The sequence below is a fragment of the Ahaetulla prasina genome, chromosome 3 (genome assembly GCF_028640845.1).
Source record: "Ahaetulla prasina isolate Xishuangbanna chromosome 3, ASM2864084v1, whole genome shotgun sequence".
NCBI lineage: Eukaryota > Metazoa > Chordata > Lepidosauria > Squamata > Colubridae > Ahaetulla > Ahaetulla prasina.
Window position 1 is genome coordinate 78,166,483 of NC_080541.1, and position 23,118 is coordinate 78,189,600.

Here is a 23,118-nt window from a genome sequence, read left to right on the forward strand (position 1 = left end):
GCAGCCAACCAATGGGGAAATTGGGAGCCCAACGCGCCTGGTGGGCACCATAGGGGAAGGGTGGCCCTCGGCACGGCAGCAGACGGCGCAATCCCCGCCTCCTCCCTCAGGGCTGCCCGAGGTTGAACTTCTGCGCCCCGCCATGCGCCTCTTCGCGCTCGCTCTTAAGCGAAACGGTGCGGGGGAGGCCTGAGGGCTCCATAACGAAAGCCCAAAGAAGGTTACGTCGTGTGAGCTTTACAGGGAAGGCGGAGAGAAGGCGAGGCAGAGCTCCTGTGTGGCAGCGCCGTCAGCCAAGCAACGGGAACGACCGAGAGGTTCCCGCTTTTCCCCACAGAGCGCAGCTCAGCGCGCAGGTGGCGAGGCCGCCCGACCGCTTCCTCGCCCCTCTCTCTTTCTCTCTCTCTCTCTATTTTTCCCCGACGCCGCGCGCTAAGTCCCCGCAACCGGGGTTTTATAACCCTGCCGGCTTCTCTCCCAGGAAGAGACCAATAACCGGAGGGGACTCCGCCTTGGCTACCCGCCCCTCCGAGTGGGGCGGGGAAGCGGGAGGGGTGGGTGCGCGTGTGTGGAGAGGGGCGGCAGCGGAACGGGGAGCTGGCGCGCGTGTGACATTTGGGGAGAAACCTTCGCCGGCGGAAGACTTCCCTGCACTTTCCTCGCCCCCCGCACCGTCTACCTCAAGAGCATCATCCGACGAGGCTTCCTGTTTGCCCTCGGAGCCCAGCTCAGAACCGCTCGGCGCGGGAGAAGGAAGGTTTCCTGCTCGGCGAAGAGAGTTGCTGCTGCTGCGTGGCTGGGGAAAGCGGACTCTGGACGGTGAGAGAGAAGTTGCTTGGAAGCGGGCAGTTGGCGCCTTTAGCAGCCGGAGAGAAGAGGCTTCCCCTCCCGTCCCTCCCCCCCCCCTCCGTCCCCTCCCCTGACTTTCTTTTCCTTCCTTTTGTTGCTGGTTTTGTAGCAGGGGAGAGGTTGTCTCGCTCGCTCGCTCGCCTCGCTCGGGGGAAAAAGATGCACACGACGCAGAAGGACACCACATACACCAAGATCTTCGTCGGGGGTCTGCCCTACCACACCACCGACTCCAGCCTCCGGAAGTATTTCGAGGTCTTCGGCGAGATCGAAGAAGCCGTGGTCATCACCGACCGGCAGACGGGCAAATCCCGGGGATACGGATTTGTAAGTCAAAAGGGACCGCCGGGGATGGGGGTGGGGGGCATGGGGTGGTGGTGGTCGCTGAAACAAGGGCGGGGGGAAAGACAGAGCTCGGAAGGGGGGGACAATAATCCCGCAGCTTCGGTCTCTCCCCCGCCTTAAAAAAAAAGGGGGGGAGCTTGAAAAGATTGCGATCTGTTGTGACTCCGGCCCCGATTCGGTTGGACAGTATAGAAGGCAAACAAACGGTAAAGTTCCCCCCAAACTTAAGCAACGTGTAAACAAGGCACCGGAAAAACAGCCTATCAACTGAAGGGTCCCACAATTAGTACACAACCGACTATAGTGTTGTGGGGATGTTTGGAGAGGGGGGGGGGACATACTTTCTTTTTTGAAGACTGTGCTGTGGGCGCTATGGATATTTGCTTCATGCCTGTATAGGAACACTTGCTAATAAAGTTTTGGCATTGGATAAAGCCAGCTGGCTGCAGACTGATAGGACATGTTCATATTTTTATCTACACTGGCACATGCTACTGTGTCACTGGCTTGGAGTCCTGCAAACTTTCTGTGCCTCTGTTTAGGGAAACAGAGAATGCTTTGAATAGAACTGGATTTTTTAAAGTGTTTATTGTGTTAATTTCACAGAGAGAGAGAGAGTCTCCAAACTTCTGACCCTGAAAGATACTGCCTAGTTGTATTTTCATTTGGATGAGGGGAGTTTATTTATTTGTTTATTTAATAGGCCACCCAAACACCTGTGGGCAGCTTACAACTAAACAACAATACATAAAAGAGTGCAACCAACTGTAAAGCAAAATACCAAAACAAAACCAGAACAAAACAAAAAGGGAACTCCCTGATCATTCTAATCTGAAAGAGTCCACCAGAAAGAGTATTGTTTTACGATATCTGGAAGGGTGTTTTCAGGGTCACAGTTGTGATTCCTTTGCTGTTTATTATCAAGGTGACAATGGCTGATCGAGCTGCTGCTGAAAGGGCCTGCAAAGATCCTAATCCAATCATTGATGGCAGAAAAGCTAATGTGAATCTTGCATATCTGGGAGCAAAACCAAGAATTATGCAGCCAGGTAATAACTGTGATTATTATCTTCTAATTTTAGAATGAGTGGTTTACAAACGAACAGCCAAAAGTTCTCAAAGAACATAGTTCTGAAGCATTTTATCATCACCCAATTAATATTGGCCAATTCATGTTGAGAATACTTTGTGTCAATGCAATACAAAACTTAGGTATTACTGGTTCAAATGTAAGAATTATGTCAATGTGATTTGCAGCATGTGGGGCAGAGCTTCCTAGAGCTGACATAAGACATTTGGAGCAGAAGATGGAAAGGGGAATAAGTTACTTCTTCTCAGATATATGTACCTGCTCTATGTAGAAAATATGGACAACGAAACAGCCAGAAAGCTTTCCTTCTTTAAAAAAAAAAAAGACTGTCCCTTTGCCTTGCTATGGAAACCTCCCTTTGTGCACTAAAAGTGTAGCTCTAGTTGTCTAAAGATGTTCTTGCACAGTCCTTTTCTAAATACTTGATTGATAGAAGTCCAGGAAACAGAAGGTGGAAATTTAGAAAGCTCTAACTTAAGAATCTAGAAATTAACATCACGGCCTCATGAAAAACCTAGTGATTTCTGTAGATTATGCTCTTAAATAATGTACATAGGATTGTGGTCTCCTGCTATATTTTGTGTGTATATATAGGGAGAGATTGATGTATATAGGAGTTCTTTCAAATATTCAACTTTCTTCTTTTTGCTGAGTCAGTTACATGTGATGTCCCCCTTTAATTGAAGAGTCTTAATTAAGTAATTGGACTAATTATGTAATTGATCAGAGTGTATAATTAAATGGAGAATCATTCTGTTGTATGTGACTCAGAATATAAATTTTCTTTTAATATCAGACTTAATATTTCTAGTGCAATATTTGGCAGCATCAGCAGTAAACTTTTGATTTCTAAGAATCATCAAAAACAAAATGCTTCAAAATGAAACCTGGAATAGCTTCCAGTTTCTTTGTGAAACTATCTTATTTTGCCTTTACAATAATAGTCAGCAATCTGTTCTGGCACCTAGGCACCTCAAAAACAAACCAAATTTTGTAAAATCAATAATTTGCATAATTGTAATAACTTTTAATTAATAAGTTTACATTAATTTGCAGAGCAACAGACATCATTGGTGTGTATCGTTTCTGTCTTGCCAAACAGTAATTTCCTGAGTTATTTCAGTTGTTTATTTATTTGATATTTCTTTTTTTATCAACGTTGTATTCCTGAAGTACTATGCTCTTTTTTTTACAGCCAGGCTAGCTTCAACTTATTTATGGAAGGTTTTTTTTTTCATTACTAAAATCAGCCTCCAAACAAGATCAACATGTTTTCTGTTCATCACTGAGGTAACTAGGAATAACCATGGTCAACCTCTGCCCCACATGTATACATTTAAACTCAAAATAAACAATTTGAAATTAAATAGTGGAGTTTAGGGATTTTTCAGGAAAATGAACAAATGATCACTAAAATTTAGTGGATATAGACCAGGGGTGGGTTTTACTTACCTTTACTATTGGTTTGCAACGGGAGCGCGCATGCGCATGTGCAGATTGTCCATGATACGGTCCGGGCAGGTGGGCGGAGCCTCCTGCCGGTTTTACTACCAGTTCACAAGAACCAGACCGAACCAGGAGCAACCCACCACTGGTATAGACTTTTAAATAGAAAATCACATGTATGTTCTCTTTAACCCACCAAGCCTTTTATTGAGGGCCTCTCCTACTGAAAGCACAGTCATCCCCACTTAGAAAATTATATGTTTAATCTTAATTCTTTTGCATCATTAATCCTTTTGGTCATAGTTATTCACTATAAATATATTACGGAATTGTTTAGAAATCACTTTGGATGAATGCATTCACAAGATGGCTACCATGTTGCATTCTGCTTTCTAACTTACCTTATTTCTGTTAATTTTAATATATGTAATGTTTTAATACTTTCTATTTTTGCTTTTTTTGGGCTGTAAGCAACCCAGAGTTGCTTGACAATGAAATGGGCTTCATGTAAATTTAATAAATAAATAAAACAAGAATGCAAAATTAAATATTTTTATTATGAAATTTACTTTAGTAAATTTACTTTAGTAAATTTTCATTACTAAAACTAAATGAAAGCTAAAAATAAATTGTCAGTTATTTTGTCTTTATATTTAAGTTCTAAATTAGGAAGTGCCTTCAACTATTATGGGAATATATATTATTGCGTGTATCAGCTTTTAACATTGATTTAATTCAGACTCATTCCAACCCTCTGTTCATTTATTTTGCTATACCGGTATGTTGCTCATTCTATCAGTTATCAGTTTGGAGCAATTGATTCCATGAATTGCTAAATCATAATTAGAATCCATTCATTTGATACACATTTGCAAGCAATGATTTGTGCAAAATATGATTTGGTATGGTGAATTACCAAATAATTTTTATGGAACAAAATTTGAGGGAATAATAAACTGTGGTGTATTATATTTAAATTAATGCAAACAACATTAATTTAAATTTGCTTTTTATCCTGACAACACACGGCATTCAAAAACAGCATGAAAAAAGTTTACTTCTGGTTTAGTTAATAGTTTATTGAAACAAACTATGATCAAACCAATTTGGTACAGATAAAGGTTCCCAATCTTCCAGCCTCAGCTAAGAGATTGGGAATATGAACATCCCATTTTTTCTTTTGTCCTTCTGTCATTGGTTTTGACTATGATGTGGCATTGCCTCTTCATAGTCAAGAACTAACCAGATTAACACATCATAATATAATTTCAGGTTCAATCAGTTATTTTGCAAAACTTCCTCTAGTTATAAAAAGATGACATAGATCACACTAGTGCAACTCCCAATTACACAGGAGTCATGCACAAAAGCCCAAAACATTATTGATGCACCCACATCAAAAACTTCTGCATTCTGGCAGAAGATTGTGAGATTTCACACATGGCTGCTGCAAGCTCATGAAATTTCATTAGAAATGTTTTGAAAGAAAAGTTTTGGGGAAGGTAGGCCCAAATTCCTACCACGTACAATTCCTAAAAGGACAACAGAAACTTATACAAAAACATCTGTACAAAAAAATTTATACAAAAACGAAAAGAATATCAAATACAGCGACCAGGTTTAGGAGACTGTGAACATTATGTCTACCTTAAATTGTAATGATCTATGAGAAATAATGACTCTTTATCTTAATAATTAATTATTAATATTGCTGAAAGGAAAGATTACTGTTAAGGCTGTGAACGCTTCAAAAATGATTCAGAGGAAGTGCAGTCTGCTATTTGGTAAAGCAGCCTGATTTTTTTCCAGGTTTTTTTTACAGGGTGGGGGGGGGAGGTCGGTGCAGTTGCCTACATAGCTAGAACACTGACAGTCCAGGTTCGAGACCTGAGCACCATACGATAGAGTGAGCTCCCATTCTTGCCCCAGCTTCTGCCAACCTAGCAGTTCAAAAACATGCAAATGTGAGTAGATAAATAGGTACCCCTTCAGTGGGAAGGTAACAGCACTCCATGATGTCATGCTGGCCATGGAAATGTCTTCAGACAACACTGGCTCAATGGCCTTGAAATGAGCACTGCCCCCTACAGTCGGCAACAACTAGCGGAGTAAAATCTGCAGGGACTCCTATTTTTTATATATGTGGACTTCCAAAAAAATGGTGGTTGTTGTATTAACTTTAATGAGCTGATTAGTTAAAGTTGCAGCCTTTATTTCACACATGAAAGAAGGTTTGAGTTTCAGTGAATTATTATTACATTTATTTGCTGCCCATCTTGTGGTTTGAGGCGACTCTTAAGCAGCAAATAAAAGTGAGGCTCTACTTACACAAGCTGAATAGTTCTTCCAAATTATTTTCAAATTGTGCAAAGGCTCAATAAAGGAGAATATTTGTAACTAAGGTGCTTTCTAATGATGATGTCCTGACTAGCAATGATAATGTTACCTAATTTACCTAATGAAACATCTGCAAGAAAACAACCAAGTTCAGAGAGCACCAAGGAGCTTTTTTGCAAAGTCTTATTTTACACTCTGTTGTATGTACCAGCCATATTAATAATTTTTGGACCATCTTCAATCATGTATTTTTAATACTAGAAGCAGCTAAATAACATACAATTATTATCTGGCCTCTGCCTTGAAAAACCAGGATTATTTATTTATTAAATGAAACAAAGCGCATTCAAGTATAAAACATTTTCATGAAAGGTAAGTGACATTTTACCTGCTTTTCTTTAAGAACGATCCCAGGATAGTGTTTATTAGAGTATAAATATGCAACGTTTTGGTAATTGATGTGGAAGTCCCATTGAATTTCATAGACTTTAATACTCCATAGACAGGTAAAAGATTGCCAACACAAAGTAACAATGCAACAGAAGGAGTACCAGTATACAGAATGTGCTTTGTTTTGTTGTTAGGTTTTGCCTTTGGGGTTCAACAGCTCCATCCAGCCTTAATCCAGAGACCTTTTGGGTAAGTCTCCTCTAAATCTGGTTTTTGTTTGCTTTTTTGCAGTGGGAAACAGATAGCGTATACATGTTAATGTCATGTAATGTGACTGCTGGCAATAAAATTATTACTTTTTTTTCAAATATGCAGATTTAAAATGCCCTCGCTTCCTTAATGGTTTTCCAATAAGCATTAAAGCTGGGGGGATGATGCCCAGCACCCTGCACTGAAGCAGTCCTGTGCTGATGAGATAATGAGGGGAAACCAGGTCTGCCTGTAAACAGCACTCCAGGGTACCCCCAACAATATATTTTTCTTTCTTAAGCTAAACTCAATGTTATTTATCTCTTTCTAATCTGACAGGGATCGTTTACAGTTAAGATAACTGATGAGAAGGATATGAGGTGGAATAGTTCTGTTTGGAATTAAACTCTGTAACCAGTAGACTCAAAACACAAACAAGCTAAAATGGTGATTAACGATGCATGTATGTTTTCTTTCTATAGTCCATAGATATCAGTGTGGTTTTTTTTTTTTATTTATTGATTACAGTAATGAAGTGGTGTTGATAGCTAAACTGTGTGCTTTTGTTTAATTGAAAGAGCTGTAGTGAAAGTTTTTGGTGGCTTTTCCATTTTGGTTTTTGTTGAGGAGTGTTGACTTTGCGAAGGGGAGCAAAAAAATCCTCTTTTTCCCCTCTTGCTTTCAAGCTGTAGCCTGCGACTTATTTATCTTCTTTTTAACCACATTTTGTAGTGATTGCTAAATTTGTGTGATACCGTTTTATTTTCTTTTTTAAAAAAAAAGAAAGCTCAACATTGCTTGCATGTTACATTTTTTTGTTTTGTACTTTGGGAAGGATGTGGAGCTTTGTGTTATTAACAATACGCGCCCACTTGCACTTTCCCATTAATGATTTTGTTTTCATCAGCTTTAACTTACAGTATTCTTTAAATATGTGCTACTTTTAATAGAACTTTTTTTTAAAAAAAATTCAACATGAAACTAGAAAAGGAATCTGCTTGAATTCTCTTTGCGCTCTTTTCTCCTTGCTAATCCTTGCTAAGTAAAACCCATGGTGAAACTGGAGAATAGTTTTGAAATACTATAACTTATTACCATGAAACACTAGCAGCAATAGTTGTATTTAGCCAGCTGAAGACTGAAAAAGACAATACCCGGATTTACATATTACTGTGTTTGTACAACACGCTGAGCTATAAACTAGCCAACCACTTTTTAGTCAGAGTCATAAAATGTGGTTTATATAATTGCTGAATTCATTTATAATGAACGACATTATGATTTGGTGTGATGTGCAAATCCAACCTGTGAGTTGATGCCCTATAGAGGAACTCCGATGATAGGGGCCTGGGCTATAATGGAGAAAGGAGAGAGAGAACTAGAGAAGTGCAAAATGTGCCTTTCCGGATAGCAATTTTCACCAATTTGGTGTCCCCAGATAAATTGACATATTTACAGATTTGGGGACTGGAACAATAGATACTGTTGGGAAAAGTAAAATTTGCTGGCCTTTCATCCATAGGATCATAGTTTCTGGAGTTTCACTTGATGTAACACTGGATCCAGTTCATTACCTGTGATTATATGTAATTTTCTTGATATTTTTTAAATGCTTTAATTTCCCCAACTATTTGTCAACTTAAAGGAATTAAAGATGTAGAAATGTTAAATCTGTCTGCCATTAACAGAAAATCTAACTGCATATATAGGAGAAACACGGAAATGGATAAGTAAGATAAAGGCTTCAAGATACAAAGCTAAATAGATTTATAACCAAACAAACTCTTTTACTAAATCTTAAGCCCTTCTTGAATACCAATAAGCAACCATACAAATCTGTTAAGAATACACAAGGTTTGGCTTCCAAAATTGTGATATTTTTAAAACTTTATAGTGTAACCACCATGTCTTAAATTGGCTTTTTCATTTCTCTTAAAATACAAAATTTTTAACGTGTTTTAGTTATTCATCAAAATAAACACCTACCTACTTCCTTAAGAGGTGTTACTGTTCTGAATCAAATATTTATATACAGTACAATTCACCAAAGCAACTAATTTTATCTAAATAGTGTGAGAAGAAAATTATTTTCTATCATTCTGACAGGTGTCACAAGACTCTTTATTTTCTCTTTACAACTAGAGAAGCCCCTTCCCCCCCCTCCCAACCGGGAGTGAAATGTGCAAAAAAGAGGAATTTTTCCCCCCCCCCGCATTGGTTCTCCTGACACTTGCTATTTTGTGAAATTGCAGCTTCAGGAGGACCATTCATGCTGGGATCATAGTATTGGAGGAAAGATTAATTTCTCTTCCCTGCAATGTGGTTTGGCGTTTAGCCAGTCTATTGAGAAGGATAACCGTATGCAAAAGGCTGGTGTTTTGTAAAAGAGGGAAATTCAACAAGTATAATTTGGCATAAAGCCACGGAGATGAAAAGCCAAAAACTACTTAGTCAAAGAAACTATTTTAAGTAACACAGTTGCATACTTCTGTATCAAAAGTTAAGTCCTCTAAATTTAATAGAAACTGTTCCTTAGTAAATAAGTAAGTAAATAAATACTTCAACTATCTCAAATTGATATTTTAGCTATGTTGCAGTCCATCAACTTATGTAAGATAAGGCAAAGTCTTCTGTTTTGCCCATTTGTACACTATTCTACAGTTCATCTACATTATATGGATGTTATAGATGCTTACATTGATTTAATGGCATAAATATTGGTGTCATAGTCAGCATTCTTGAATATTTATTTATTTATTTTTATTTATTTATTTATTTTATTTATTTATTTATTAAATTTGTATACCGCCCTTCTCCCAAAGGACTCAGGGCGGTTCACAGCCAAGTAAAATAGACAATATATAAATACAATTAAAATACAGTTAAAAAACTTATTAAAATTGGCCACAATTAAAATTTAGAGCTAAAACCCATTTAAAAAACCCATAAATTTAAAAACTAACCCAGGCCAGCGCAGATGAATAGGTAGGTCTTAAGCTCGCGGCGAAAGGTTCGGAGGTCCGGAAGTTGGCGAAGTCCTGGGGGGAGTTCGTTCCAGAGGGCGGGAGCCCCCACAGAGAAGGCCCTTCCCCTGGGCGTCGCCAGACGACACTGTCGCGCCGACGGCACCCTGAGGAGTCCCTCTCTGTGAGAGCGCACGGGTCGGTGAGAGGTATTCGGTAGCAGCAGGCGGTCCCGTAAATAACCCGGCCCTATGCCATGGAGCGCTTTAAAGACGTTCACCAAAACCTTGAAGCGCACCCGGAAGGCCACAGGCAGCCAGTGCAGCCTGCGCAGGATAGGTGTCACTCGGGAGCCACGAGGGGCTCCCTCTATCACCCGCGCAGCTGCGTTCTGGACTAACTGTAGCCTCCGGATGCCCCTCAAGGGGAGCCCCATGTAGAGAGCATTGCAGTAATCCAGACGAGACGTCACAAGGGCGTGAGTGACTGTGCACAAGGCATCCCGGTCTAGAAAGGGGCGCAATTGGCGCACCAGGCGAACCTGGTGGAAAGCTCTCCTGGAGACGGCCGTCAGGTGTTCATCAAAAGACAGCCGTTCATCCAGGAGAACGCCCAAATTGCGCACCCTCTCCATCGGGGCCAATGACTCGCTCCCGACAGTCAGCCGCGGGCTCAGCTGACTGTACCGAGATGCCGGCATCCACAGCCACTCTGTCTTGGAGGGATTGAGCTTGAGCCTGTTTCTCCCCATCCAGACCCGTACGGCTTCCAAACACCGGGACAGCACTTCGATAGCTTCATTGGGGTGGCCCGGTGTGGAAAAGTACAGCTGGGTGTCATCAGCGTACAGCTGGTACCTCACACCGAAACCACTGATGATCTCACCCAGCGGCTTCATATAGATGTTGAACAGAAGGGGCGAGAGAATTGACCCCTGCGGCACCCCACAAGTGAGGCGCCGCGGGGTCGACCTCTGCCCCCCCGTCAACACCGTCTGCGACCGGTCGGAGAGATAGGAGGAGAACCACCGATAAACGGTGCCTCCCACTCCCAATCCCCCCAACCGGCGCAGCAGGATACCATGGTCGATGGTATCGAAAGCCGCCGAGAGGTCTAATAGGACCAGGGCAGAGGAATAACCCCTGTCCCTGGCCCTCCAGAGATCATCCACCAACGCGACCAAAGCCGTCTCAGTGCTGTAACCAGGCGGGAAGCCGGACTGGAACGGGTCCAGATAGACAGTTTCCTCCAGGTGCAGGGGAAACTGATATGCCACCATACTCTCTACAACCTTCGCCGCGAAGCGAAGGTTGGAGACCGGACGATAATTACCTAAAACAGCAGGGTGCAGGGGAGGCTTCTTGAGGAGGGCCTCACCACCGCCTCTTTCAAGGCGGCGGAAGACTCCTCCAACAAGGAAGCACTGTAATCCCCTGGAGCCAGCCTCGTGTCACCTCCCGAGTGGCCAGCACCAGCCAGGAGGGGCACGGGTCCAGTAAACACGTGGTGGCATTCAATCTACCCAGCAACCTGTCCATGTCCTCGGGAGTCACAGGGTCAAACTCATCCCAAACAGCATCACCAAGACCGCCCTCAGACGCCCCATCCGAATCGCCACAATTTTGGTCCAGACCGTCCTTAAGCTGAACGATTTTATCGTATAGATAACCGTTAAACTCCTCAGCACGTCCCTGCAACGGGTCATCCCGCTCCCCCTGGTGAAGGAGGGAGCGGGTCACCCGAAACAGGGCAGCTGGGCGGTTATCTGCCGACGCAATGAGGGAGGAGGCGTAGCAACGCCTCGCTTCCCTCAATGCCACTAGGTAGGTCCTAGTATAGGATCTAACTACTGTCCGATCAGCCTCTGAACGACTGGACCTCCAGGAACTCTCTAGGCGTCTTATATCTATTGTATGTTCATCGAGTAAAGGGAATGACAAAGTGCCAGCTATAGAGTATATGATTTCATATTTCCAGAACCATTTCTCCATTGAACTGAATGGCATGGCAATATTTGGCCTCAGAATTTTTTTGCATACCAACTAATGTTGCTGTGCTCCAAAATAACTGTCAGATCGCAAGCATTACAGTATAGTAATAAAGAAAAACAATACTATAAAAATTTGTAGGAAGGGGTAAACCATCAATAAAGATTTTATGATATAATGAGTAGTTCAGGGACTGTTTTTTAAGATAAATTTCAAAACATCTGCTGTCTATGTGGTATTATAGTATGCAGAGATAATGATGGGTCTTGATACAATACCTTTTTCTGATAAGGTGAAGGATCTGGGTTGCAAATATCCAGATGACTATTAGATGACAGCAAAGAAATATCAAAAAACCAAACTCTTTTTTGTCACCCAGTAGTCATCAACATCACTGCAGATGGATATAGTAGCCCTATTTTTCACTCATGTTCTCCAATCCAATGTTCTTGTCATAATGGTTGGTGCTAGCCATATATTTATAAAATCTTTATTTATCCAGTTTTATCTTGCTGTTTCATCACTAAAAAATAATCCTATTTTATTCTCGGAACTTTTAAATATATAAAACTTTATTTGCACAGAATTTTATTATTTCTCTGAATATATGTGCAAAATTTTAATTGCTCCACATGATGGCCTGTTGTATTTACTTGAATATAGTACAAGCTATTCAAACAGCCTCCTTTACCTGGGTCTTAAACTGATTTTTTTAAAATAACTTTACTAAGAACAGTGAAATATTTTTAAAATTCAAGATGATTTTTTTTTATCCAGTGGTTTTTCCCTCCCCCTTTCTGATTTTTTCATTTAATGCCTACTTTTGGATGTTACAGAAATACATGGTACCTTGTGACAAAAATAATACTTTAAACTATATGAATCTGTGCTAATATTAACTTCATGGAAGTAAGCCAATATCTTGGGTCAACCTTTTCCCCACCCCAAATCATAACTACATGATGGTTTGGCTGTATATTCATACCAATAAAGTTGGCTGCATTAACTCAATAACCACTAAATGATGTTTATAAGCAATAAGAAAATTATGCACTCTGGTTACCTAAGATTATATAGCCAATGATGATATAAACAGTTTGCATTTTTTTTCTTCCATCACCAGTAATTCTCCTAGTTACCTTTCCAGAGGTTACTCAGCTCTGGCTATATTTTTTTTACACTTTTGTAAAAATAAAAACCCCAAATGCAGACATCCTGTACCCTGAATGGAATCAGAAGTGCTGAAAGCAGGATGGGAGAAGTGTAATTCTTCCCCCATGTTCTTTGTTTCCCAAAATAACTTCCTGCCAGCCCTGAAGGGATGGAAAACAAACCAGAGCAAGAGAGATAAAACTGAAGCAACAATTTGGGGCTACTCCTGCAGCCTTGCTAGTTTTTCAGTGGTTGTTAAATCTAAAGCTGTACAGTGGCATGATTGTGAATAGGTGATTGAGTTCAACAGATTTGATAAGGCTTTCTGCTTTGTTGAGTTTCAAATATTGACACAGGTTTTCTTTCATATATGGACAAAGCAGGGGAGGGGGTGTTGACTGGTACGATGGGCTCATATCATGAGTGTTGTCTATAAGAGTGCCAGGGAGATTCCTGTTCTGCTTTTTGTGTCTCACACATTGCTAGAATCAAAATAGGTTCATTTGGAGGAAGACACAGAGATAGAATGACTCAGATTTATTCACTGAACGAGTCAGATTATGTGTTTGCTAGTAGACTTTTTAAAATTTATTTTACATTTTATATATATATATATATATGTTGCGGCTCACATTGATTCACGGTAGCACACAGCAAATAAAAACATATTAATGATCACCAAAATAAAATAATAAAATAATAATAAAATAATAAAATCAGAGGTAATCATCTCTAACTCTGAAACGCTGTGGACTTCATAATCTCCCAGTGCAATTTACAGAATTGGGCATTCAAGCATGCTCCAAGCCAATGAAATTCATTGATTTGATGCTTAATTGAATTAATTAAATTTGACTCATTTGAAAACAGGTTGGAACCTACATCCAATTCGTCTGCAAATAATACATTCAAAATTAAAAGTAAAGTGCAAACTTATTTTTTGTTAGGTTTATACAGTGTAATGAGTAGCAATTAATTAAAAAGACTAGAAGTAAATGTTTCCAAAATTTTCCTTATGCCCTGTCAAATTCAAAAGGCAAAATCCAAAATTCTGGAAAGAGGCTAGGTCATTCTTATCATAATAAATCTTAGCTTACTGTGATGTTGGTGCTTTTATACATGACTGTCTATATTCCACCAGAAATCTGTTACCACTTAAATATTCTGATTCCACTGCAGTTACTGTGGATATGCTAAATGCTCTAAAGGAAGTTCTCAACTTACAACCACAACTGAACCCCAAACTTTTATTGCTAAGCGAAATAGTGAGTTTTGTCCTAAGTTATGACTTTTCTTGCCACAGTTATTAAATGAATCACTGCAGTTGTTATATTAGTAACACTATTTTAAAGTGAATCTGGCATTCCTATTAACTTTGTTTGTCAGAAGGTCACAATAGGTGACCGCATGATCCCGGGACACGACAACTGTCCTAAATATGAACCAATTTCTAAACATTCGGATTTTGGACATGTGACTGGCAGGATGCTAGAACAGTCATAAGTGTGAAAAATGGTCATAAGTAACTTTTTTCAGTGCCATTGTAACTTTGAATGATCACTAAACCAACAGTTGCAAGTTGAAGATTACTAGTATTAGCCTGTTGTAAATTAGCCCAAAGTATTAACTTTGTGATAGTATTCACACACACACACAAATATTTAGATCAATATAATTAATCATTGAATTCAATAGGGGTTGAATTCTGAATAAAAATATGTAAGATATAGTTATATAGCAAGTTCAACACATGCATAAAAGTGAGTTCTTTCGAAAGGAATGATCCAGATTTTACAGTGATATATTGTAATATGCATGTTTTCTCAAAAGTGAGACCCATTAAGGTTTTTTTAAAATGGCTGACTTAAAAGTACTACTTACTAGTCATTGAGCCAGCAAAAAAATTATATTGGCATAAAATATGATGCCCCCACTGACAGAGCTTATCTTGACATAGACACAAAACTGGAAAATGATTCTATCCGTATTTATGGTACAGAGATTATGTTAAGGGCTGGAAGTCCCTCTAGCTTTGTTTCCCCGACCTTCACCAATAGGCATGAAAGTGGCCATCACTTATTCTCCATACTGTACATTGGGATAGGAAAGAACCTGGGGAGGCAGCAAGTTTTGACAATGTCTGGATAGGTATCTTCAGCAATCCATCAAAACTCAACTCTGTTTTTACCTTTCGGCTCTACAAGTGAATTCAAAATGAGCCTGTCTGCTAGACTCCTTTTGAACATAGTAGTTTAGCATTCTTACAGAATAATGCTATTCCAGAATACCGTATATACTCGAGTATAAGCCGAGTTTTTCAGCACATTTTTTGTGCTGAAAAACGTCCCCTCGGCTTATACTCGGGTCTATACGGCTTATACTCAAGTTTGTTTTTTAAGCCCTCGGCTATACTCGAGTATATACGGCTTATACTCGAGTTTTTTTTTTTTCTTTTTTTCACATTTTACCGGACTGAAGCCCTGCCGGTGCAGTGAGAGGGCGGGGCGGGGGAGCCGCCAGCCTTCTCAGCTGAGGGAGGGAGGGTTTCCCCAACCGGTAGGTGCCTCATTTCCCACCCTCGGCTTATACTCGAGTCCCCAGTTTACCCCAGTTTTTGGGGTAAAATTGGGGACCTCGGCTTATACTCGGATCGGCTTATATTCGAGTATATACGGTACTTCTAAACCCATAATGGGCTGCCAGACTCCTAGACATGGTTTCAGAACTGCTCCATAGAACATGAAACCCATATTTAAAAAGCAGCCTGAACTACAGCTAACAGGTGTGGGAAAAGAAACAGAAAGACAGCACTCTCTTGCCATAATGCAGCTGCTCCATTACTACTGTTGGTCAGCTGTTGTTCAGACTAATCCAGGAGTCTGATCCGGGGAGACCCCTGTTTGTAAAAAAAAAATGTTGTAGCCTATTTCCTAGGGAAAAAATGGCTCTAGAAGACAGAATGCAAAGACTGAAGGGACTGAAGGGAGAATGGCCTGACCACACTTGCTGATACGTGGTGAGTTTACCCCACTCTCTTAGGTCTTTTTAGGGTATGAGGGGAAATACTGTTTTATCTCCGGTACAGCTAAAGATGAATTAAGGCCTCCTCAGGTATTCGTTGGGGATCAAATGCAATGTAATGCCATGAGGACTCAGCACAATACATACAATCTAAATCAAAAATCTTATTTTTGCTATGGCTTGATAGAAGGAAGGAAACACTCTGTTCAGTAGAGTTAATTCCATGTAAGTGTGTATTTATAGTAATCTTGAAGGAAAACCTATGATTCAGTGCCTATTTCTAATGTACCTTTGAAAAATCTGGAAAAAGGTGCAGAATCCAGTGTTTCTCCCAAAAGTAAGTTCAGAAGAACATTTTTCAATCTATTGTACAAAGATGCTTGAACAACCTAAGGAGAAGTTGCTCTTTAACCTTTTGACCTTGGAGAACATAAAAGGAGCTAGCATTTTAGTATCATGACAATCTCTGCATGCTGGCGTTTCCAACAGATGGACGTTTACTTTGGCCTTATAAAGCCATTTTACTCAGCTGGAAGCTCTTGTCGCATGACAGATGGTCAAAAATAGACCCACTGCAGCTTGTGCTGTCAATCATGTGAGATATGGCATAACAGTGGGCGCCTGAACAGAGTGCATGCATATTGTAGGCTACAAAGTTCTAAAGGGGTAAAGTTTCATAATTCTCCCACCTGTTAGTTTCTTGACTTAATAGAAACAAATTACAAGAGCTTGAATACACATATTCATCATGATATTCTAACAAGGAAACAACTTTTAAGATCCATCATGATGATGCTTCTGTAGGAATAGAGCTATGACTTAACTATAATGAAGTGATCTGCATGTGTCTTTTAAAGATCGTCTTAAGTCTGATAGAAATGATCCTTGACAATTGATCTGTTTTTAAATTAGCATTATGATCAAATTACTATATGTATGGTTTATATCTATTTAAAACCATATAAAAACAAAGTTATTATTGACTTTAATACCACAGATTTCTTTACAGAACACTCAATATAAGAAAAAAATTCTTAAGTGACTGTCATTATTCTGTTCAACAACCTCTTCTTATATGCGTCCCTAATGTGTCGCTGTTTCCCTATCCAAGTCAATAGGAAACTAATGATGCATTTTTGTTACCGTAGTTAGATCTTTAATATTGAATTGTAGGCATTGAAGAGGGAATGATTAGTTTCAAAGCAAAGCTGTATGGATTTTAATGCATTAGTACTATATAAATAAAAACAATTTTTGCTTGGCAACATCTTTATTAACATTGAAAATAATTTTTATTTCAACGCAGCTATATTAATTTGGTTATAATAGGACGATCAAATGGACGTAATCTGTGCAATAGAGAGAAAGGAAACTTACAATATTGCATGAGAAGCTGAAAGCTTTCATACTGCATCTGAAGCTCTGTGTGTATGTGTGTATGTGCGCGTATTCCCTGGATCTTATCAGAATTATGCAGGAGAGAAAGCTTGATTTCCTGATAAAGTTTTAGCTGCAAGTTAAAACTTTGGAGAAGATTCTATTTATTCCAAAGGTTGTATACATAAGATACAAGAGTAATAGGTTGGATACATAAGATACAAGTGAACAATCCATATACATATAGATGGGGAATTAGCAACTTGTTTAGCTGTAGCAACAAGAGGGCCTCTGGTGGCTCAACAGACTAAGTCTGTCTGTTATTAACACAGCTGCTTGCAATTACTGCAAGTTCAAGCCCCACCAGGCCCAAGGTTGACTCAGCCTTCCATCCTTTATAAGGTAGGTAAAATGAGGACCCAGATTGTTGGGGGCAATAAAGTTGACTTTGTATATAATATACAAATGGATGAAGACTATTGCTTAACACATTGTAAACCGCCCTGAGTCTTCGGAGAAGGGCGGGATATAAATTCAAATAAAAAAAACAAAAAAAAACCAAGCAGAGCTTATTTTAAGCCATGCAAATTTATTTAGAGATTTTTAGGCAAATCATTATTTTTCAGCTTCACCCTTCTATGCATAATAACCACGGTCTCCATTACCAAGCCGTTTGTAAGTAATCCTGAGATAATACATGAAGCTTTTGGGTGTTGAAAGCACCGCAGAAATATTGTTATCTATACATGAGAGCTTTATTACAAATATGAACAGTGTCCTGCTTGTGCTTCTAACGGTGCAAAAAAAAAAAGGTAATGTTTAATAGTAAGGAGAATATTGAAGTATGTATGTAATAACAGCAAGGTTGTTCCTCAAAATATTTCTCCCTTTTTTTTTATTAAACACTAGATCTACCTGAACGTAATTCTACCCCAGCTCTCCCTATTTCCTTCCAAAGCTATGCCTTATATAGAAATAAGGAAGCTGGCACAGGATTCCGTGGCCTGATATGTCATAACAGGTTTGACTTTCATGGCCTTACAACCTCTTCAGAAGTGTGATGCACATCTACCCACATCTACCCAGAGGTCACTGTCATGTATTTTAATGGCATCTATGTAGCTTCCCCTCAATAGCCTTTTGTGACGGAGTGAATTGCACTATAGTTCGTTTGACAAGTGTGATTCTTGCTGTGTTTACCACACCTGTGAACTTCTATTTAAACTCCTTTTGTCGCCTGTGGTTTTTTTATTTATTTATTATTTTTTAATAAGGATGACTGAAGTTGCAGAGGAATTAATGTGTGCATAGCAATTCAAGTAGGATTGCCACAATACAAAACATTTATTACCCTACATCAAATACATTTGAATAATGTGGGTAATGCAATGAAACAAGAAGTCCTATGAAACCATCGGTATTGGACCATGGAACTAAACATGTAGGTTACCAAAATATATATTCTAAGGAAAGAGTCATATAAACTCTCAGTATATTACAATTCTTAGGGGGGAAACTAGTCGCTTCTCTGTGGCTATGCACCCCGTGTCTTCCAGCCCCAAACCAGGTTTCTTTAATTTTTCTTTTAACAAATGTACATTTTAAGATTATTAGTATTTTAAAATTAGTAGTGTGCTTTTATAGCAATTCTGATCAGTGTTGTCAAGTTGGCACTAACACTGTGACACTATTTTTTAATTAAAAAAATACATTTTCATCAGTGTGTCTCCTTTTTAGCTTGTAAGATGATCGCTGAAATTAGTTATTGTGGCAACCCTATGCATATAACAACAACTAAATTTGAGTTTGGTTTTTAGTTCTGAACCGGGGAATGAGGTTTTCCAGTGGTCTAACTTTATCTTCTGTTTTTCAACAGGATCCCTGCTCATTACGTATATCCGCAGGCTTTTGTGCAACCTGGAGTGGTTATTCCACATGTCCAGCCTACAGCTGCTGCTTCCACTACACCCTACCTTGACTACACGGGAGCTGCATATGCTCAGTATTCTGCGGCGGCGGCCGCTGCAGCAGCTGCAGCCTATGACCAGTATCCCTACGCAGCTTCACCAGCTGCTGCAGGATATGTCACTGCTGGGGGATATGGCTATGCAGTCCAGCAACCTATCACTGCAGCAGCCCCAGGAACAGCTGCAGCTGCAGCAGCTGCTTTCAGCCAATACCAGCCACAGCAACTGCAAACAGATCGTATGCAATAGCAGATGGACATGGCAAGAAAGCATCCTTTGTTATTATTCCTATCAATTTACCTTCAAGCCTTCCAGTAGAAATAATTAACTTTTAAGTTATCCAGCTTTAAAAACAACAACAACGCTACAATGCAATAGAATAGTATAAGAACAAATACCACTGTCTTTTAAAGCATTATGCCTCCCATAGAATGAATAATATTGTGGGATAAGGTATTGTAAGAGTTTCTAAGCATCATCTTATCATGAAAGCATAGCTAAAGTAACCAAAAAAAAAAGAGAGAGAAAAAAGAAAAGCTGATTTAAAAAAAAAAAAGGTGCATTTTACAGTATCCAGGGTAAAAAGTTCAGGTGAGCAATACGTAACTTTCAAGTGGAATATTACTTAAATATTGAAAGTGCCGGCGGGTCATTACAACTTTTCAGTATGGCCTATTTTGTGTGAATGAGTAGAAAAATATTTTTTTGACGAATCTCATATTGGGCATGGAACAAACTAAGGAAGATGGCCCTTGGGAGGTGGGGGAAGGGTAGATAGCATCAAAGTTATTTTCTCATCTGTCCTCCCTATGAATGGGACTATGGAGCAAGTGGTGTGGAATTAAAGGGTGTAACAGCTGTACAGACAATCAATGACACAGCCCGTTCTGGAAAGAACACATCACTTGTTCTCATTTGATGAGGTTGTCACATTCTAATCCCTCTCCCCATCCTGTTTCACTTTTAGGGAAATTTTGACTGCTAGAGTCAGCTATTCTGATTCTAAAACAGGATCAGCTCTCTCCTACAACAGCTTTCTCCTTTTATTTACTGTATCTATTCATGGCTTGTGAATAAAGGCAGGAAGAAATTTGCTGAATTTAAATATTTAAGAACTGTACTAGGGAATGCTTTTTGAAATGAATTGTATACAAGTTAATTCCTATTTAAATATTTATTTGCAAAACATAGGCCTCTTCCATGCGGCTACTTGTTGAGACTGCAATTCTTCAAAGGTTAATTCTATGTGAGCTATATTGTGCCTTAATTGTAATGCTATTTAAAGATATATTTATTTTGAAAGTTGTACGATGCTGCATTCTAAAGAAACCCACTTTAGATGTGAAACTGTAAAATATTGTATTCATCTCATAGTTTAAGTTATTTAGCAGGTTTAGGAGTAGAATATAAAATAATCTAAGCAATTAAAGATGCTGACATAGGTTTATTGTCTTCAATAAACATACCTTTGTAAGGGTACTTTAAAACTTTTGGAAAGGTTTTGATCTTTAAAATGCTAGTTTCATGATTTTCCCGCTGTTTCACTGACTGAATACCTGTTTACGGGAAGAAAACTTTACTGGTTTTCAGTAAAGCTTACTTACTCTGAAAGATGTTAAAATACTACACATACCAATTGAGGAGTAAGACTCAATTTAAAAACTACTGTGGTTTATAATAGGAGTTATAGTTATATCATTGGTCACACACATAATAATGTCTGCATAGGGAAACCATGTGAATTGGCTGAAAAATATGGGGGTGGGGGAAGCGTGGTATTTGTCCAAACAGTGAGTCTCCTGTAAAGACACTTTTGGTTGTCCATGCGATGACTGAGTTGCAGATAAATAGCTCCAGTACCATAACAGTAATGCAGAGTTGAATCTTAAGTCCCACTGATCTTGATGGGACTTTTTCCTCAACCAGGTATATTAATGATAAAGCCTGAAGCCCCAATCTTAAGCACAGTATGTGCAAACACCGTAAAGGAATACCCATCATGTCTTTAGAGTGGGTTATTGGTATTTTCTGCTATGAAAAGGGGTCATTTTTCAGTTTCATCTCTATATAGTTCAACTATTATTCCTTAGCTAGGAAATGCTGCTTTCATTTGTCCTGTGAAACTGCAATAATTTGTAATTTTTATTCTTGACCTAAAAAGAAATTTAATATTTTAGACTGTATTGGAATCTTTTTATACTTGAACAATTTCATAAAAGGGAAGACAGGATAGCATTTTTATGGATTTCTCCAATGTCACTGGATTTATTTTGAATACTAGCCAGTGTTATATAAGATATATAACATGACTACTGTGCATGTTATTTATTATGTATATTGCTTTATAATGTTTCAGATCTTCTAATCTATACACTTGTATTAAAATAATAAAAATGTCATTGAATCCAAACTTTTTACAGTTGTACACAAAATAAGTTTCTTAATGCATCAAGACATCTTAAAAATGCATTTCAGAGTTCCACTATTGAATAAACAGCTGGTTCGTGGTTTTAAAAAGGTTGATAGAGACAAATGAAATGTTACTTGCTTTGCTTTTATTTATGCAGTGCTGTCAAATTAAATTTTAAACAAGTGCTATTACATGCAATGCATAGTTAAGTTGTGGAACGTCAGCATGCCATTCCTCTAAAAATTGGAATCAGGCCTATAAATCCATAAAAAAACCACTGATCTCATTCAGAAAGAAAATAGATTTGTTTTGTCTTTGCATTTTCAAAAGCACCACCACTGAAATAATATGCACACTATTCTGAGTGTCTTATTGGGGCAAACAGAAATTAAATATTTTCTAAATCAGGAGTCCCCAACCACTGGTCCATGCTGGGCTGCAGCCCATTCGGAACCGGGCTGCAGAAGTGGTGGGCAAGCGTGTGTGATGCTGCATTTCAGAAAGCGGCACACACATGTGAAACCATCCCCTATCCCCTCTCTCCCGCCACCACCGGTTGGAGATTGGAGACCACTGTTCTAAATAAATGGCCACAAATCTCTGTGTATCCATACGATCCCACATTCCAAGTTTACCTCCCTTGTGCTACAGTACTGAAAGAGGTAAAAAATGCTATGTATATCTAAGTGTAATTTTTTTGTTATGCAGTTTCATCACAAAACGAATCACCGCAATGTAATTATGCATCATAGTTATTATCTACCCTTCACTGAAACTTTGAAGGCTTTTCAGAGTTGAGATGGAATTTGGGAAACGGGGGGAAAACACTGGGAGCTGCTTTACTAAAAGTATTCTTAGAGTTGTTTGAAATGTTTCATTTTTCTTTAATTATATATTTAGTAAAATTAACAGATTCCAAAGTTAAAAATGTTAATTTTTTGGGGGGGGGGAACCCAGAGAAGATTGAAATTTCAAGCCACACCCTCAATGATTTCATAATGCCAATTATCCAATCGTGGCTTACAGCAGCCCAAAAAAAAGAGAGGACAGTCCCAGAATCCAAAGCCTACTCTTGACAAATTGCTTTTACTTCTTTCGAAACTTTTTCTAATTGTACTTATACTCATTGACAGACCTTTACAAAAATAGAAAGCAATAATTAAATGACATGAATGTAACCTTATCCTTAAAGGATTTGTTGGGTCACACCAAGATTCCCTAAGTTCCAGAGCATGTATTACTAACCTTGAATGATCTTAAAGCTAAGCAGGGTCAAACCTTGATAGTACTTGGATGGGAGAGTAGCAAAAAATACCAGAGCAGAAGTATAAACTGGCAAGTTAAAAAAATATCCTGGAGGAAGGAAATAGGATTTCCATATTGCTGCCAAGAAAATATATGGACATGTCCTTAAAAGTACCCAAAATGAATTGAATTGAACGTTCCCTTCATAATGAACACCAGTTGACAATTGCTTTTTATGTATTATTGTGATAATAAAGCAAAACCGCATACCTTCTACATGAACTTGCAC

The 23,118-nt window shown here is 39.1% G+C and overlaps 1 protein-coding gene across 1 annotated transcript; it reads left to right on the forward strand.

Moving 5' to 3' along the window:
- The first annotated feature begins 19 nt into the window (after positions 1–19).
- RBM24 (RNA binding motif protein 24) lies at positions 20–22,204 on the forward strand. The gene is made up of 5 exons (XM_058175757.1): positions 20–819; positions 959–1,176; positions 2,120–2,243; positions 6,652–6,706; positions 19,084–22,204. Exons 2-5 carry the CDS (start codon positions 1,009–1,011, stop codon positions 19,421–19,423), a joined length of 687 nt encoding a protein of 228 aa, XP_058031740.1. The 5' UTR covers positions 20–819; positions 959–1,008; the 3' UTR covers positions 19,424–22,204.
- Positions 22,205–23,118: the final 914 nt, after the last annotated feature.

Excerpts from the sequence above, each read along its gene's own strand:
- RBM24 (XM_058175757.1), top strand. The coding sequence starts at position 1,009 with ATGCACACGACGCAGAAGGACACCACATACACCAAGATCTTCGTCGGG. Across the intron at positions 1,177-2,119 it reads AATCCCGGGGATACGGATTT|GTGACAATGGCTGATCGAGC; the intron begins GTAAGTCAAAAG and ends TTTATTATCAAG. Across the intron at positions 2,244-6,651 it reads ACCAAGAATTATGCAGCCAG|GTTTTGCCTTTGGGGTTCAA; the intron begins GTAATAACTGTG and ends TTTTGTTGTTAG.